The sequence below is a fragment of the Miniopterus schreibersii genome (assembly GCF_964146895.1).
Source record: "Miniopterus schreibersii genome assembly, chromosome: 1".
In the NCBI taxonomy this organism is placed as follows: Eukaryota; Metazoa; Chordata; class Mammalia; order Chiroptera; family Miniopteridae; genus Miniopterus; species Miniopterus schreibersii.
Window position 1 is genome coordinate 127,843,293 of NC_138101.1, and position 16,172 is coordinate 127,859,464.

The window sequence follows — 16,172 nt, forward strand, 5'->3', positions numbered from 1 at the left end:
GGTTTATTCATGTAAGAGTTTATTTCTGATCTCTCTGTTCTGTTCTGTTGGTCTATATGTCTTTTTGCCAGTATCATACTGTTTTGATTATTGTTGCTTCATAGTATGTTTTGAAATCAGAAAGTGTAAGACCTCCAATTTTGTCCTTTTTCAAGATCGTTTTTGCTATTAGGGGGTCCTTGAGATTCTATGTAAATTTTAGGATGGATTTTTCTATTTCTGCAAGAAATGTCATTGGGATTTTGATAGGGATTGCATTGAATGTGTAGATCACTTTGGGCAGTATTGATATTTTAATAAGTCTTCCAATCCATGAACATGAAATGTGTTTCTGTTTATTTGTCTTTAATTTCTTTCAGCAGGGTTTTATAGTTTTCGTTGTACCAGTCTCTTTCACCTCCTTGGTTAATTCCTAAGTATTTTATTCTTTTTGGTGCTACTGTAAATGGAATTGTCTCATATTTTTTAAAGATTGTTTATTGATAGTGTATAGAAATGCTGTAGGTTTTTGAGTGTCGACTGTACCCTGGTGTTACCAGAGGATTGAATTCCTCTCTTGCTTGTGAGAGCGAGGTTAAGGTTCTTGGGGTACCACTGAAATAAAAATTTTTAGAAGCCCCCACGGGAGGATGAAATGTGATGAAGATTTTATTTGCATGAAGCAATCCGTTCCTGAAGGCCGAGTTCAGAAATGTTTGAAAACCAAGGTATTCTTTGGGTTCCAAAGTCCCCTCCCCTTCAGCCATTCCTGAAAGAGGTGCAGCTGGGAGTTTAATAAAGCTAGAAGCAAGGGGAGTATGCAGAGCTTTCCTTCCATGTTGCAACTGGGTGTAGTTTAGCATTCAAGCTAGTTAAAGGCCATTGCATGGAGCCCCACGTGGCCACGAGCGACGTGGGCACAGGGGAGTATGCCCCTGCAACAGGAGTCACAGGAGTCACAGGAGTCTGGAGCCCTGGAGCCAAGAGAGTGTGGTTTTTGTTTAGAAGTTTATATATTCAGGTTTCATGGCTTGCAGTGGCCACGCCCATCCTGGCCACTAATTTTTTCCCCAGGTGTGATTGACAGGCAAGCACCTTCCCAGCCACTCAGACCTTTACTGGTCATGCGTCTAAACTTCCTTTGTCCAGTACCTTCCCCCAGAAATTGGTGGGGAACAAACCTGGAGTGTTAAATGCAGCTTTTTGGCAAAACTGTATAAATGGCATGCCTATATTATTTAGCCTTCCCTTTCCTCTATTCCTGTTGAATAATAACCAAGTTATTATAACAATATCATTGGTACTTTACTGAATTTGTTAGTTCTTACTGATTTTTATGGACTCTTGGGTTTTCTACATATAAAATATGTGAACAGAGATAATTTTACTTCCTTTTTAATTTGGATTCTTTTCATTTCTTTTCTTGCCTCGTTGCTCTGGCTATGACTTTTATTATGTTGAATAAGAGTCTTGAAGGGTACGCATTTTTGCTCTGTTCTGATTTCAGAGGGAAAGCTTTCAGTCTTTGACTATTCAGTATGATGTTCATTGTGGCTTTTTCATATATGGTTTTTATTATGTTGAGATAGTTTCCTTTTATTCCTAGTTCGTTGAGTATCTTTTATCATGAAAGGGTGTTGAATTTTGTCAAATTCTTTTTCTGCATCATTTGAAATGTGTTTTTTCCTTCTTTATTCTTTTGATGTGGTGTGCTATATTGATCAGTTACCTTACGTTGACTCATCCTTGCATTCCAGGAATAAATCTCACTTGGTCACGATGCGTAGTTTTTGTAATATGCTGCTGAATTTTATATACTAGTATTTTGTTGAGGATTTTTGCATCAGTGTTTATAAAGGATACTGGTTTATAGTTTTCTTGTAGTGTCCTAACTGGCTTTGGTATTGGGGTAATGCTGACCTCATTGAATTAAGGAGTATTCCTTCTTCAGTTTTTGGAAATGTTTCAGAAGGATTGATGTTAACTCTTTTTATTATCTCCTGTTTTTCTGTTCTCTATTTCATTTATATCTGCTTTAATCTGCAGTACTTCTTTTCTTCTGCTAGCTAAGTTCTTTTTCTGATTTCTTAAGCTGTTAAGTTAGGTGGTTGATTTTAGATCTCTCTTATGTTTTTTTTTAATGTAAGCATTTATAGCTGTACATTTTGCCCTTAGCACTGCTTTGTTTTGCTGTGTCCCATAAGTTTTGGTATGTTGTGTTTGTTTTCATCCCTCTCTAATTTCCTTGTGGTTTCTTTGTTCCATTCGTTGTTTAATAGTGCATTGTTTAATTTCCACACTTTTGTGACTTTTTTGGTTTTGTTTCTGTTACTGATTTTGAACTTCATCCATTTGGTCAGAGGAGATAATTTTTTATGATATGTATCTTTTAAAATCTATTAAGATTTAATTTGTGGGCTTCTATCTTGGATACTATACCATGTATACTTGAGAAGAATGTTTATTCTGTTGTTGGGTAGGATGTTCTGATAAGTCTATTAGATCTAATTGATTTACTACATTGTTCAAGTCCTCTGTTTTCTTATCTTCTGTCTGCTTCATCTGTTTGTTATTGAGAGTAGGGTATTGAAGTCTCCAGCTATTATTATGAAACTCTATATTTCTCTCTCTAATTCTGTCAATTTTTTATTGCATTAGGTACATGGATATTTATAATTGTTAAAATCTTGTTGTATTGAACCTTTTATTAATATGTAATACCTTTCTTTATGTCTTGTAACCTTTTTTTTTTTTGGTCCTCACTCAAGGAGTGAGGATATTTTTTCCATTGCTTTTCCGAGAGAGTGAAGGGAGGGGGGAGAGGGCGAGAGAGACACATCGACTGGGTGCCCCCCCCCCCATGCATGCCCTCGACTGGGAAACAAACCCGAAACCCTTAAGTGTGCAGGCCAGTGCTCCAACTACTGAGCCACATGGGCCAGGGCTGTATTGTAACTTTTTTTGGTTAGTCTGTTTTGTCTGGTATTGGTTATAGGAGGTTTGCAAACTTTAATAGTTAATATATTAGAGCCAGAGAGAGATCAAGATCAAGATCAAGTGGTTGCTTCCCACCTGCACCCTGACTGGGAATTGACCCCAACACCTTTCCGTGTAGAGTTGATGCTCCAACCAACTGAGCCACACCATGGCTAATGGTAGAGTGCTTCTAAGATCTGGAAATTGGAGTCACATACAGTTCTATAGTATGTGACTCATGGTTTCTTTTTCTTTAAAAAAAAAACCATGCCCAGCCGGGTGTGGCTCAGCGGTTGAGCATCGACCTAGGATCCAGGAGATCGCGGTTCGATTCCCGGTCAGGGCACATGCCCGGGTTGCGGGCTAGGCAGCCGATCAGTGACTCTCTCATCATTGATGTTTCTCTCTCTCTCCCTCCTTTCCTCTCTCTGAAATCAATAAAGATATATTTGAAAAAAAATAAAAATTAAAAAAATTAAAAAAAAACAAAAAAAAACCCCAGCCAAGCCCTAGCAGGTTTGGCTCAGTGGTTAGAGCATCGGCCTGAGGACTAAAGGGTCCTGGGTCGATTCCAGCCAAGGGCATGTACTTTGGTTGCAGGCTCGATCCCTGGCCCCAGTTGGGGCAGGTACGGGAGGCAACCAATCGATGTGTTTGTGTCTCTTTCACATCGATGTTTCTTCTCCCCCAATCTCTCTCTCTCCAACATACTCTGAAAAGCAGTGGAAAAAATATCCTCGGGTGAGGATTAAAAACAAAACCAACTAATACACAGTAAAAAATCTGAATTTCTTGAGCCTGAAAATGACATATTGAGGTATGAAATTGACATATTTTGCCTTTGCTCCATAACTTGAGAGAGTCATAAATGCTACTTGTTTCTTAGAATCTTAGACGACTACAGGGGCAAAAGCAGGTTTACAGTTGTGAGTACTCCAAGCACAGAGTTTATTCTTATTTATTAATTATTGTATTTTCCATATGAACAACTGTAAAACTATTTTTGCCCCATCTGTATTAGGTTCTGAATTTTTACCATTCCTCCTGGACCTTTATTTTTAGTTTGAAACTTGTATTTAGGAGTGTTGTGTAGCTGAAGTGTTAGTAGCTATCTCTAACTTCTCAGGTGTTAGGGAGTTGTGGATGATTTTTTAAAAAGGATAATAAGGAAGAGCTTATTTTAATGACAGTGGGCACTTATTACTAGTTTTTGAAACAATATCTCATTTTGGGGAAAATATTTTTCTACTTGTGAGTATATTATTAGTTCCTTGTGACTTATTTGTTAGGTATTAAATACAATTTTTTTTGTATAAAATTTTCATTCAAGATTATGTAAAATTATTAGTTTTAGTGACTTTAAGGATTATAAGCAGGTAGTTTGTAGTTATCTTTATTTTTAAAGTGATTGTATTACCTAACAAAGTTTTGTTGACTACTTCTATGAATTTTAAGTCCTGCTGTCATGAATAAAAGTGCAGGAGTTTACACTTATTGTTTTCGTTTTTTCAGTTCCCTTTGTATAGTTAACAAAAAATGAAAATAAATGGACCATTTATATTTTTAGGCCCGAATAGCATTTTTGCAAGGAGAAAGAAAAGGTCAAGAAAACTTGAAGAAGGATTTAGTAAGAAGAATAAAGATGTTAGAGTATGCATTAAAACAAGAAAGGTATGTGTGTCTCATTTTATCATATGAATAAATTAGAACATTATTATTCTCTTTTATATCATTGTACAAGGTATTTGAAAGTTCTTTGAAAGATACAAAACCTTTCCTAAAATACAAGATGATATTTTGATTTGATTGTTGTATGAGAAAAGAAAAAGAGGTTGAAATCTTTAAATTGAAATATCTTTTGTTATAGAATCTAAGTTTTGGAATTTTCTTTTTTTACTTGGGTATATATGTTAGTTGGGTAATTTATCTTTTTTTTTTTTTTTTATAGCAATACATTTTTTTTCTCCAGCTTCCTTTGCAAGTAAAGTGTGAAAGAAACACATTCATATCATGTTTTATTTGTTATTGGAGAAACCTACCAGTAATTACTTTACTTTGTAGAAAAGGAAAAAAAAAATTTCAACAACTTATTATTAAATTTTCAGGGCAAAATATCACAAATTAAAATATGGCACAGAACTGAACCAAGGTGATTTGAAAATGCCAACCTTTGAATCAGGTAAATTCTATTATTCTGTCTGCCCCCCCTCCCCAAGAATAGTTGGTTTAAGCTATTTTTATTTAACAGACATGTTCTCTTTCCCCCTATTTTCCTTTGAAAGAATTGGTTGATCAAATGATTGACTCTTGTACTACTGTCTAAAATTTGGGGAAAATAATAAGTGAATAAAAGTAAGTAGTTTTGTCTACATCTCAGTCTTAAGGTTATTTGTTCTATTTTCATTGTATTGAAACCTGTGTAAAATTGTGAGTACATTTTTGGTAGTAATTAGAGGTGGATGGTAATGAAATAATAATAACTCTTTCTCTACCTGTAGGCCATTCTTGTCCCATCCTATATAAGCTTAATTTTTTATTATTAAAAACTTTTTGTCTGGAGAAGCTGTGATTAACTCAGTTTAGTTGTTAAAAATTGGAAATTTGATTTAATTTGGAAACTGCAGAGGCAGCCAAATAAGGATAAGAGAAAGAAAAAATTATCTCCTTGCTCTAAACATATAGTGAATAAGTGAGTCTGAAAGTAGTATCTGATGGATAGTTACGCAGGGAAGGGGGCTGGATATAGGAAATAGCTAATTTTAGGGTTTCATATGATTACAAATGGAGTAGTCTAAAGTCTAATAAGGTATCTTTTGATTTATATGATACAATATTTGAAATATTACTAGCAATATCTCAGGTATATTTAGAACCCATTTACATATACATTTTGATTGCACAAATTGAATTGTATGCTGTTGTTAGATGTTGGTTACTAAGACAAGAAAAAGATGTCTTTTCAGATATATAATTTTTCTTCTCCTATAGTAAAACTTATGTATGGATTTTTTTTTAGTTAGGTATTACAGTAAATTTTACAAATTTAGTTAATTGGTTTTTAGTTTGATGTTAAGTACTCAGAACTAGGCAGAAACACCTCACACAAATAACCTGCAGTTGATTTATTTTTAGGTCTTCTCCATTTTCTAATATGGCTAGAGTATTCAGAAAATCAGTCATTGCTTCCTAGAACTCAAGGGCTGTCCCCAACTTGGTCTGCATAAATATGAGGAAGGAGACTTGTTGCAGCCACATTGTTCCTAGAACCAGAGTCAGAGTGGGCTAGCAGGTCTCAGTGCAACAGTTTGTATAAAGCAGAATCATTTAGCAGATAAATCTCTCTGGCCCACATCTGAAGTCAGATAAAAGATTTGTTTTTAAACTTGTTTTAAACTTAACTATTGAAACTTCCTCAAATTGAGGAATAAAATAACATTCAAGCATTTTTTTTATAGAAGACACAATAGTAATAAAATAGATTGTTTTTACAGAGGTAGGAAACTATTCAGGATGTTTAGTGGGAAAACAAACAAAAGGATCGTCAGAAACACCATGCAAACAAAGTGGGATAAAATCATTTACATCAAAGTATAGATAGGGATAAACATTAAGTGAATCACTATTGCCTTTCATATGCCCAAAATAAAGCAAAATGTAAAAAAGAGAAAATGTGCAAAATACTGATTTGGCAGAAGTACAAGATACACATGTTTTTATACCCATCTCAGTAATACCAAGTACCCAAATATGTAAAGAGCTTTTTCTTTACATTTAGATTTTAAAAACCTGTAACAATAGAAAAATGGGCAAAAGATGTGAAAAGGCACCTGATAAAGTAGTATTTACAAATGACCAAGAAGCATATGAAATGATGCTCAATTTTATCAGTTACTGAAGAAATACAGCTTAAAACCAGAGTATAATATAGTTAATACCTACCAGAATGCCTAATGAAAAAGAGAAAAAGTCAAGTGTTGATAAGGATGTGGAACAAGAACTTGTAGACCTACTGATGTTGGGATTATAAATTGATTTGTTACTGATGTTACTAAAGGGAACATAGCATGCCCTGTGACCCAGTAATTCGATTCCTAGGTGTTCCACTCCCTAAAATGCATACCTATGTTTATCATAAGGCTTGTATAAGAATGTTTATATTTTATTTTTAGTAGCAAAAAACTAGGAACAGCTTGAATATTCTTCAGCATTAGAATGCATAAATATATTGTCATATTTTAGCATAGCAGAATGCTATTTAGCAACAAGTTAACAAACTATAAAGCTGACAACATGGTTGATTCACATAAAATTGAAAATTGATATAATTGATTTAATGTTATTAAATTTAAAAATTAATCTAGTTTTTAGAATTAGGATAGTGTTGATGCTCTTCTGGGAGTATCTATTGACTGGAAAAGGACACAAGGAAAGCTTTCGGGATGCTGACAATGTTTTGTTCATTTAGGTACTGGTTACATGGTTGTGTTCAGAAATTCATTGAGCCTGTACGCTTACCATGTACTTCAGAAATATCCTTAGCAGCATTATTTATAATAGTGAATAATGGAAACTAACTTCAGCGTTAGGGGGGATTAGTTAAATTAAATAGGTACATACTTTCTATGGAATACTTGGGTAATCCTTTTATATGATGTTAATCCATATTTATTGCCATAGAGAGAATGTTCAAGATACATTAAATGTTAAAGGCAGCTTATAATACAGTATACGTATTGCCCATTTTTTTTAAGGAGGGGAGAAGCTTCTGTGTGTATTTTCATATGGAAAATATGGAATGATAAAGTCTTAAGTATTAACTTTTGTGATAGGATTTGGGGCAATTGTATTTTTTTAATGTATTTTTTTCTGCTATGATTGTGTTATATGCAGTTTAAAAATAACCAAAATGATATAAATTAAAAAATTAAGAATTTAAAAATAGGGGGACTATTAGAATGAAAAAAATTATTTCTAGAAATTGTAGAAATTCCTTTGTGCAGGGGAAGAATGAGAAGATATTAATAATGGGATTGTTAGGATTAGAGCAGTAATACCTGTAGAGAGTATTTGAATTACTACCAATAAGTATTTGTTCACATGACTCCAAGGAGCCTAGGAGCCTAACAACTGTGATTCATTCTAAGCTCTCAATGTTCATTGAGGGCTGATCTTTAATGGCCCTCTCTGCTTTATCTTTATTTTTATAATGGAAGTTTATGGGAAAATAGTACCAATAAGTAGTTTTGAATTTCAGTTTAAGGATACTTATTCAGAGCTTAACTGACCTGAAATTATACTATTTATTAAACTTTTAAAATATATATACTTTGTTACTTGAGAATAAAAAATGACTTTTTACCTGTAGTACAACTTTTAGTTCTAAAAATGAAATTGACTATATAAAGTCTCTAGTATAGACTGATACCGACTCAAAATTAAGTTACTATATATACCTAATTTCTTGCCTGTGTTGCTTTTGAATAGCTACTGTAAATATTAAATAAAGCTTTTTAATTTCAAAAGTATTCAACTCAGAATTCTGATAGTTAGAAAAGTAATTACAATAATAACATATTTCAAAGCCTGGGCCTTTGGTTTTTGAACTATAAATTATGTTATAGTTAATGTACATGTGGCTTTTCCTAATTTTAAAACAAGAAAGGTAGTACCTAAGCGTTTGGGTTATTGGGGTAAACACATTTGAAATGAGTGTGATTTACAGCCAGTACTCAATAAAAATTAATTTTCTTCTGTTCTTTATAAAATATTTAGGTGTATTTTTGTGGGAATTTGCCCCTTAGAGAACTTTGGCAGTATTTTCAATAGTTTGAAATAATGTGCGTGAAACTTGTCTTTTTGTTGTTGTTGTTCATTTATAGAAGAAACCAAAGACACAGAAGCTCCCACAGCGCCTCAGAATAGCCAGTTAACGTGGAAGCAAGGCAGACAACTGTTAAGACAGTGAGTAATGGCTCATTTTCAGTTTTAAGGATCTAGGTATGAAGTGCCTATATTCATTCACTTTTCAAGTGAAAAATTAATGATAGTGGGACAATGCATATAGTTTTCCTATTGCTTTTGAAATGCTTTGTTAGATGCTTGGATCTTTTTAAAGTTTATTTACTCTGAGTGTTCTCAGGATGATGCTGTTTTTTTCATTTGCGGGGTAGAATGTGATAAAAACTGGATGCCTTGAAGGCCAGAACAAAAACAGTATAGAACTCATACTTGTAGACACTCCCATTTCTCATCACTGCAAAATTCACATATTTGGTTTTGAGTGAGACTGGTTTAGAGAAAGAATTTAACTGGTTATCTGAAACTTCAGAAGTGATTTACCAAGTCCTACCTTTACTTGAATTTTTGAGGAACCTTTTTGACCTTTGAATTCTTTGTTGTATTAGAAGTACTTCTGTGGCAAATCTTACTATCTTTTATCTATTCATTCTTCTCCTTTATGTTTTGAAACTTTGGTACTTGTGTACTCCCAATATCTTGGGTAACTTACTATTGTTCAACCTTCTCAACTCTAGACATTTTTACCTATACTTAAGTAACCCAGTGAACTGTGCTCAGACCCCTGACCTTATTACCTAGAACTACCCTACCTCTGGAGTAGTCCATGATCCAACAGTTATCTTAAATTCCACTTCTCACTTTAATTCCCATGTTTTTGCCTTCTGACTTTACCTTGATCTTTAGACCTTGACTACTTTATTTTCCTCCTTAGCTCCTCTCTCCCTGTGTTTGGTTTTATTTTATTTTCGTCTGCTTGTTTTTTGTTTTCATTTCCCTAAGCCCAACTTAGACATCATTATCCATCACCCTTTTGCTAGAACCCTTTGATTTTTTGCTGCCCACTGCTTACCCCTCTCCCAGCAGTCAAATTACTATACCTACTTGCAACATCCCCAGCCCTGGTTCAGTCTGTTGTGCTTTTACTTCTAAGTAATTCTTGAAGAGCCCTGGTCAGGTGGTTCAGTAGGTTGGCACATCTTCCCATACACCAAAAGATTTGTGGGTTTGATTCCCGGTCAGGGCACCTACCTAGGTTTCATGTTCCATCCCCAGTCAGAGCATGTATGGGAGGCAACCAGTCGGTGTTCCTCTCTTACATCGATGCTTCTCTTTCTCTCTCCCTTCCTCTCTCTAAAATCAATAAACATATTCTCAGGTGAGCATTAAAATAAATAAGAAAAGTAACTAAGTGAGCAAATAGAATAATTCTTGGAGAAAAATTACAAAATCATATGAATGCCCTTACATATTCATGGTTTCCTGTCCAAACATTGCAAAGAGCCTTTCTCCATAATCCTGGTTACCTCCTCCCATCGCCCTCAGCGGATATTCTAAACTTTTGCTACATTTGGCCCATTTTCCCTTACTGTCATTAGAGGACCTCAGGCTCTGCTTTGCTGAAAATAGGAAGGCTTTCAGGTGAGATCTCCCTTAATTTTTTGCTTTCCTTTCTGTAAATGTATTTAAACCTCTGAGCCACGCTGGCCGGGCATATCATCTATATTTTTGCCATAATCTGGTCCCTTTCTTCTTTTTCAATGTCATCCTGGAACCTGGATTAAGTACTCGTTTTAGATATATAGAAAGTTTGAAGACCACGGGATAATAGAAATGCAGTGAGATATTAGATCCTAGAAGAAGTGACCCGCCCATCTACCTCTGGCTAAGAACCCAGGTTTAAAACTAGCATGTCACTATTCTGAGATTTAGTTCTACTCATTCCTTACCACTTTCTAGACTTTATATAAATAACATCAACTTCTCAAGGCCTCTTAAGGCTCTAGGGCTTTTTAGGATTCAATAATTGGCCCTTGATTAGTGTTGGCTGCACTATTGGCTTTTTAATTTTGGTTTGTAATTGGCCTTATTCTCTTAAAACTGGAATTAGTCTATAGAGAAGACAGTTATTGAGGCAAAGGAAAAGTATGTTTTATCGGATTATGGGTTTTTCTAAAATCCTTTGTAGTTTTTAGTTAATAAGTTTGCTGGTGTTAACAATATGTGGGGTTTAATATTTTTAATTTTCTCTTATAGATATCTTCAGGAAGTAGGTTACACAGATACAATATTAGATGTACGGTCTCAGCGGGTAAGGTCATTACTTGGACTGTCCAATTCAGAACCAAATGGATCAGTAGAAACAAAGAATTTAGAACAGATCCTGAATGGAGGTGAATCTCCTAAGCAAAAAGGACAAGAAATCAAAAGGTATGATCTATACTTGTAGGTTAACATTGCTTATATAATGGGCATTATAAATCTTTTTAGCTTTTTGTTACTACTGTTAACAATTTTTAAAGCAGATACAGTTCAAATTTAAAGACTTTTCTCCCCTAAATGGTACCATGGGCAAATTTTCCATTTAGGTGCTTTTTAAAATGGTAGTAGGTCTGAAATAGGTGTAAAATTAAAATTTAAGGGTGATGCCATGTAGTTCAGAGTTATTTTAACATCCTGATTTTTTAAATTTTTGCTAGAGTATTTTCAATAAATTATAATGCTACTCTCTAACCAGGATAGCAATGGTTAGACTATAGTGTGAAAGGAACAAGGCTTTTCATTCTGTTTGGGTTCAGAAAGCTACCAAATATTCGTTTTCTTTTAATATCTCTATTGAGATATAACTCATATACCATAAATTTTATTTAAAGTATATAGTTTAATGGTTTTGGGGATATTCTGAGTTGTTAGCTATCACCACAGTCTATAAGTTTTGAAAATTTTCATCACTCTAAAAAGAAAACCCATACTCATTAGCTATCACTACCCCTACTCTCCTATATTTTTCTTACCCCTACACCTCCCCTAGGCAACTTTACTAATCTACTTTCAGTCTCTAAAGATTTGCCTATTCTGGACATTTCATATAAATGGTTATTTTGTGAGTGGTTTCTTTCATTTAGCATGATATTTTTAAGGGTCATTCATGTTATAGCATGTTAGTAATTTATTTCTTTTTATTGCCAAATAATATTCTGTATTGTGAGTATACTATATTTTGTTCATTTATTCATTGTCCAGTTGTTTGGCATTTTGATTGGTTCTACATTTTAGAATAATGCTACTTTGAACATTGGTGTACAAGCGTGGACATGTTTTCAGTTGTCTTGGATATATACTTAGGAGTGGAATTGCTGAATCATATGGTAATTCTGATTACCTTTTTGAGGAATTTCCAGATGCTTTTTCCAAGTGGCTGAATTATTTCACATTCTCACAAGAAGTTTATGAGTTCTGATTTCTCTACATTCTTGTCAGTACTTGTTTACTGTCTACTGGTTATACTTTTGGTTAATACAGACTTGGTAAATGCAAGGAGTCAAGCAGTTGGAACTTTATTTATTTATTACCATTAGATATTACATTGAATAACATAGGTTGTAAGGACAAAGAAAAGAAAAAGAGAATGGGGGAGAAAATCAAATGAGTTCATTTAGAGCTTAAGAAATTAATATGTACAATTTATAAACTAGCATTATTTCATATCTAAGGTATATTTCCTGATGTACAATTATTTAAAACATGTTCTATAACTTTCAAGTTAACATAAGCCTTTTGTTTAGGCTTTTTATTTCTGAGAAATAAGATCTCTAATAAAAGCAATTTAGCATCTAATAGAGTCCTTACTTTCTTTACTCTGGGTTTCAGGAAGCAGAGTGTTTTTGTAGTATAAGAGGAAGAGAAAAAGTATTATGAATTTTTAACTAAAGTTACTAGCTAACCAAGCTAGTAGTTCATAGGACTTATATTTTAGAGTAATGCAATTTACTGTACCATATATGAATATGAATTAAAGATACACAACACACTTTATCTTATAAAGCTTCTTGCCTTTGCAAGATTAGGACTTTAATAAGCTTTTTTTTCTATTGTGGCAAAAAACACATAACATGAGATCTGTCCTATTAACAAATTTTTCACGTGTATAGTGCAGTATTGTTAACTATAAGTACAAGGTAGTAGAGCACATCTCTAGAACTTTATCTTGAATGAGTAAGACATTATACCCATTGAATGGCAACTCCCTATTTCCTTCACTGTTCAACTTTCTGTTTCTATGAGTGACTACTTTCAATACCTCATTAAGTATAATTATGCAGTATTTGTCCTTATGTGACTGACTTGCTTATTTCACTTAGCATAATGTCCTGAAGGTTCATCAGTGTGGTAGCATATGACAAGATTTTTATAGTTTTTTATGGCTAATTAATGTTCTTCTGTATGTGTGTGTGTGTATATGTATGTGTATACACACATACACACATTACATTTTCTTCATTCAGCCACAGACATTTAGATAATAGTTGTTTTTAATTAAGGCTGATTTCCTTTTTAATGAATATACTTATATATTCTGAATCTGCACTGGTAGAGGTGTGTATGACTCAGTTATATCAGGGCCTTTGAAAACCCCAAGAAATAAGAAGTGATCTGACACTTTCATGGAGATTTCAGCAAAAGATATTTATCTCATTTTTATGTATAATAGTAAAAAAAATTAGAAGCAGTTCAACGGTAGAGGAGGAATGGTAAATTTTAAGTTATATTTTTAGAGGCAGTATGCATGACGGCTTAGAATGTGAATTCTGAAGACAGGCAGACTGAGTTTGAATTCTGACTTCGCCATTTACTAGCTGTGACTTTGAGCAAGGTGCTTTACCTTTGCTTCAGTTTCCTCATTTGTGAAAGGGTGATGATAGGGTTGATGTGAGGAAGAAATGAATTAATGTGTCAGCATGTAGAACAATGTCTGGCACATGGTAATTGTTTGCTATGATTGAATATTGTGTATCCATTTGAAAGGTAGCCCCACAAAGAGTAATGTTTACTAAAGCGATTTTCAATCTTTTTTATCTCATGGCGCACATAAACTAATTACTAAAATTCTCTGGAACACCAAAAAATATATTTTTGCCAGTCTGACAAAAAAATAGGTATAATTTTGATTCATTCAACCAAACAGCTGTTGTGTTGGCTGTTGTTATTTCTTTATTTCACAATCTAAGGGAAAAGAGGTCAGTGCCCCTGACTAAATAGTCAGGTATTGCATGTTTTAAAAATTCTTGTGGCACAGTGGTTAAAAATTGCTGGTTTACTAGATTCTGGTGAGTAAATGTCACTTGTATTTTTTGGTTTATTGTAGGGGAATGTTGTGGGTGCATAGTGTATCATATCACAAAGTATTCACTTTATGAGATTCCTTGGGGGGAGAGTTGTCTTAGATTTTGTAACTGGGAAAAACCTGTTTTGCTTTTTAGTCATTGATCTGATTTACCTATAAAGCTCTAGTAGTTTCTCTCCTTTCTCTTTTTATTCATTTTGGAATCTTACCAAATTTGTGGGGTCCCCTTTCCCTCTGTCATGCCCCTGCCTTAGAAAATGTACTCTCTTTTAGCCTTTTATTAAACTTAGCAACGTTACCCTTGATTTCATTTTATTTTTCCTTCATCTGGATATATTAATTTTTTATTTCTGTTTATTGCTTTTTTGGAATGACAGAGGGTAGTAAATAAATAGTTAACCAAAAAAATTATAAAAATATAATGTACCATATACGGAGACTTTACTTAAGCATGGTAGATTAAAGGCACAGTTTACTTATGTGGCTTTTGGAACCTCAGCTAAAATGACAGTAAAAGGCTTTTTAAGATGCATTGACACATGACAAAAAATTGAATATATAGAAAGAATGAAGGTACTGTACATTAGATAGGGAGAATTTAATAGTTTTTGAAGCTGGAAAGAAAATGGAGGAATGTGAACTGAGCTTAAATCTAAATGCAGTTAGGAGCAATAGGAAGAAGAAAAGGAGCAAGTCAGTTCAGATCCCAAAATGCTAGAAAAGTTCCAGAGGCTAAGGAATTAGACATCTCAGGTATATCTGGGGTCTTTAAACCAAAGAGGGCTATGAGTAGAAAATTGGTCTAAGATGCAATTAGAATCTCAGATCACTCTTTTATCCTGTGCAGCCATTTGAACACCCTTCCCTAATCCCAAAGAATGGTGGTATATTTTCTGGTGAAGTTGAACCAGTGATTTCTGATTTCTTAAGAAATCAAGCAAGTCTAGGGGCCAGTTACTGTACTGAAAACAGGATTATATGAAAATCTCCAACTGATCTGGGAGATCCCCCGTTTTCTTCTGTTATTTGACATCTGATGTGTTGGCAGATGGTCTTACATCTGTTCCAGACAGGGGGATACTGAAATTGATCAGATTAATAGAAGAGACCTACTGAGACTGACAATTTCTATCTGCCAGTGAAATGGTTAGGCCTCTGTCGTGGAAAAGTAAAGCCAGCTGCTTGACAAGCCTTATTCATGTACACATGTCTGTTATCTTTTTAGTGCCTCACTCTTAAATGTGAACACTTAATGAAAGACTTGAATGTGAAAATTCGTAATCAGAGGAGCCAAAAAAAAAAAAAAAAGGAACTCAGAGAAAAGAGGGAGCAGAAGACTTTCGAAACCGTAATTAATCTTTGAGAGGACTAAGTGAAGATAAGATGATACATCTACAAAGTAAATAGGATGTTTTTGTTGTTAATTCTCGCCCGAGGATGTTTTTCCATTGATTTTACATAGAGTAGGAAGGGGGAGAGAGAGAGAAGCATCAATTGGTTACCCCCCAGGTGTGTCCCAAAGAAACAGGCTGGGATCAGGCCCAGGATTAAACCTGTAACCCGGGTATGTGCCCTTGACCAGGAATTGAACCTGTGGACTCTTTGGTGCACTGGCTGACTCTCCAGCCATTGAGCCGCAGCTTATTTTAAAAGTCAGAGATCAAAAAAGAGCTAATAGAAACTAAAAAGTGTGATAGAAATAATTTATTTGTAAAACTTGGAAGATAAGGTTGAGGGACTTTCCCAGAAAAGGGAAAAGAGGATGTAGGACTGAAAAGCTAGGAAAATTCAAAGATCAGTGCAGGAGAGCCAGCATCTGACTAGGAGTTTCAGAAGGGAAGAAAGGTAAAATGGTATTTACAAGATTGCTAAGGTAGTAATAAAAGAAAAATTTCTAGAATATTTACAGACTGTCTTTCCAAGGATTTTTTTTTTTTTTCTGGATTGAAAGGATTCCCCCCAAGTGCACTATAAAATTACTGGAAAAAGATCCATACAAAGTCCATCATCATAAACAGGAAAAAGAAACATCTCAAAAGAAACAGCATGTTAGCATGCAAGTAGAGTCAAGTCTTAG

At 34.2% G+C, this 16,172-nt stretch overlaps 1 protein-coding gene across 2 annotated transcripts in view; it reads left to right on the forward strand.

Annotated features, from left to right (window-relative positions):
• STRN3 (striatin 3) overlaps positions 1-16,172 on the forward strand; it is a 96,189-nt gene that overhangs the window by 31,233 nt on the left and 48,784 nt on the right. For both annotated transcript variants that reach the window (XM_081146122.1, XM_081146121.1), the window contains exons 2-5: positions 4,523-4,626; positions 5,061-5,134; positions 8,835-8,916; positions 11,008-11,181. In XM_081146122.1, the coding sequence (XP_081002248.1) occupies positions 4,523-4,626; positions 5,061-5,134; positions 8,835-8,916; positions 11,008-11,181 (434 nt within the window). The remainder of the gene's footprint in view (positions 1-4,522; positions 4,627-5,060; positions 5,135-8,834; positions 8,917-11,007; positions 11,182-16,172) is intronic.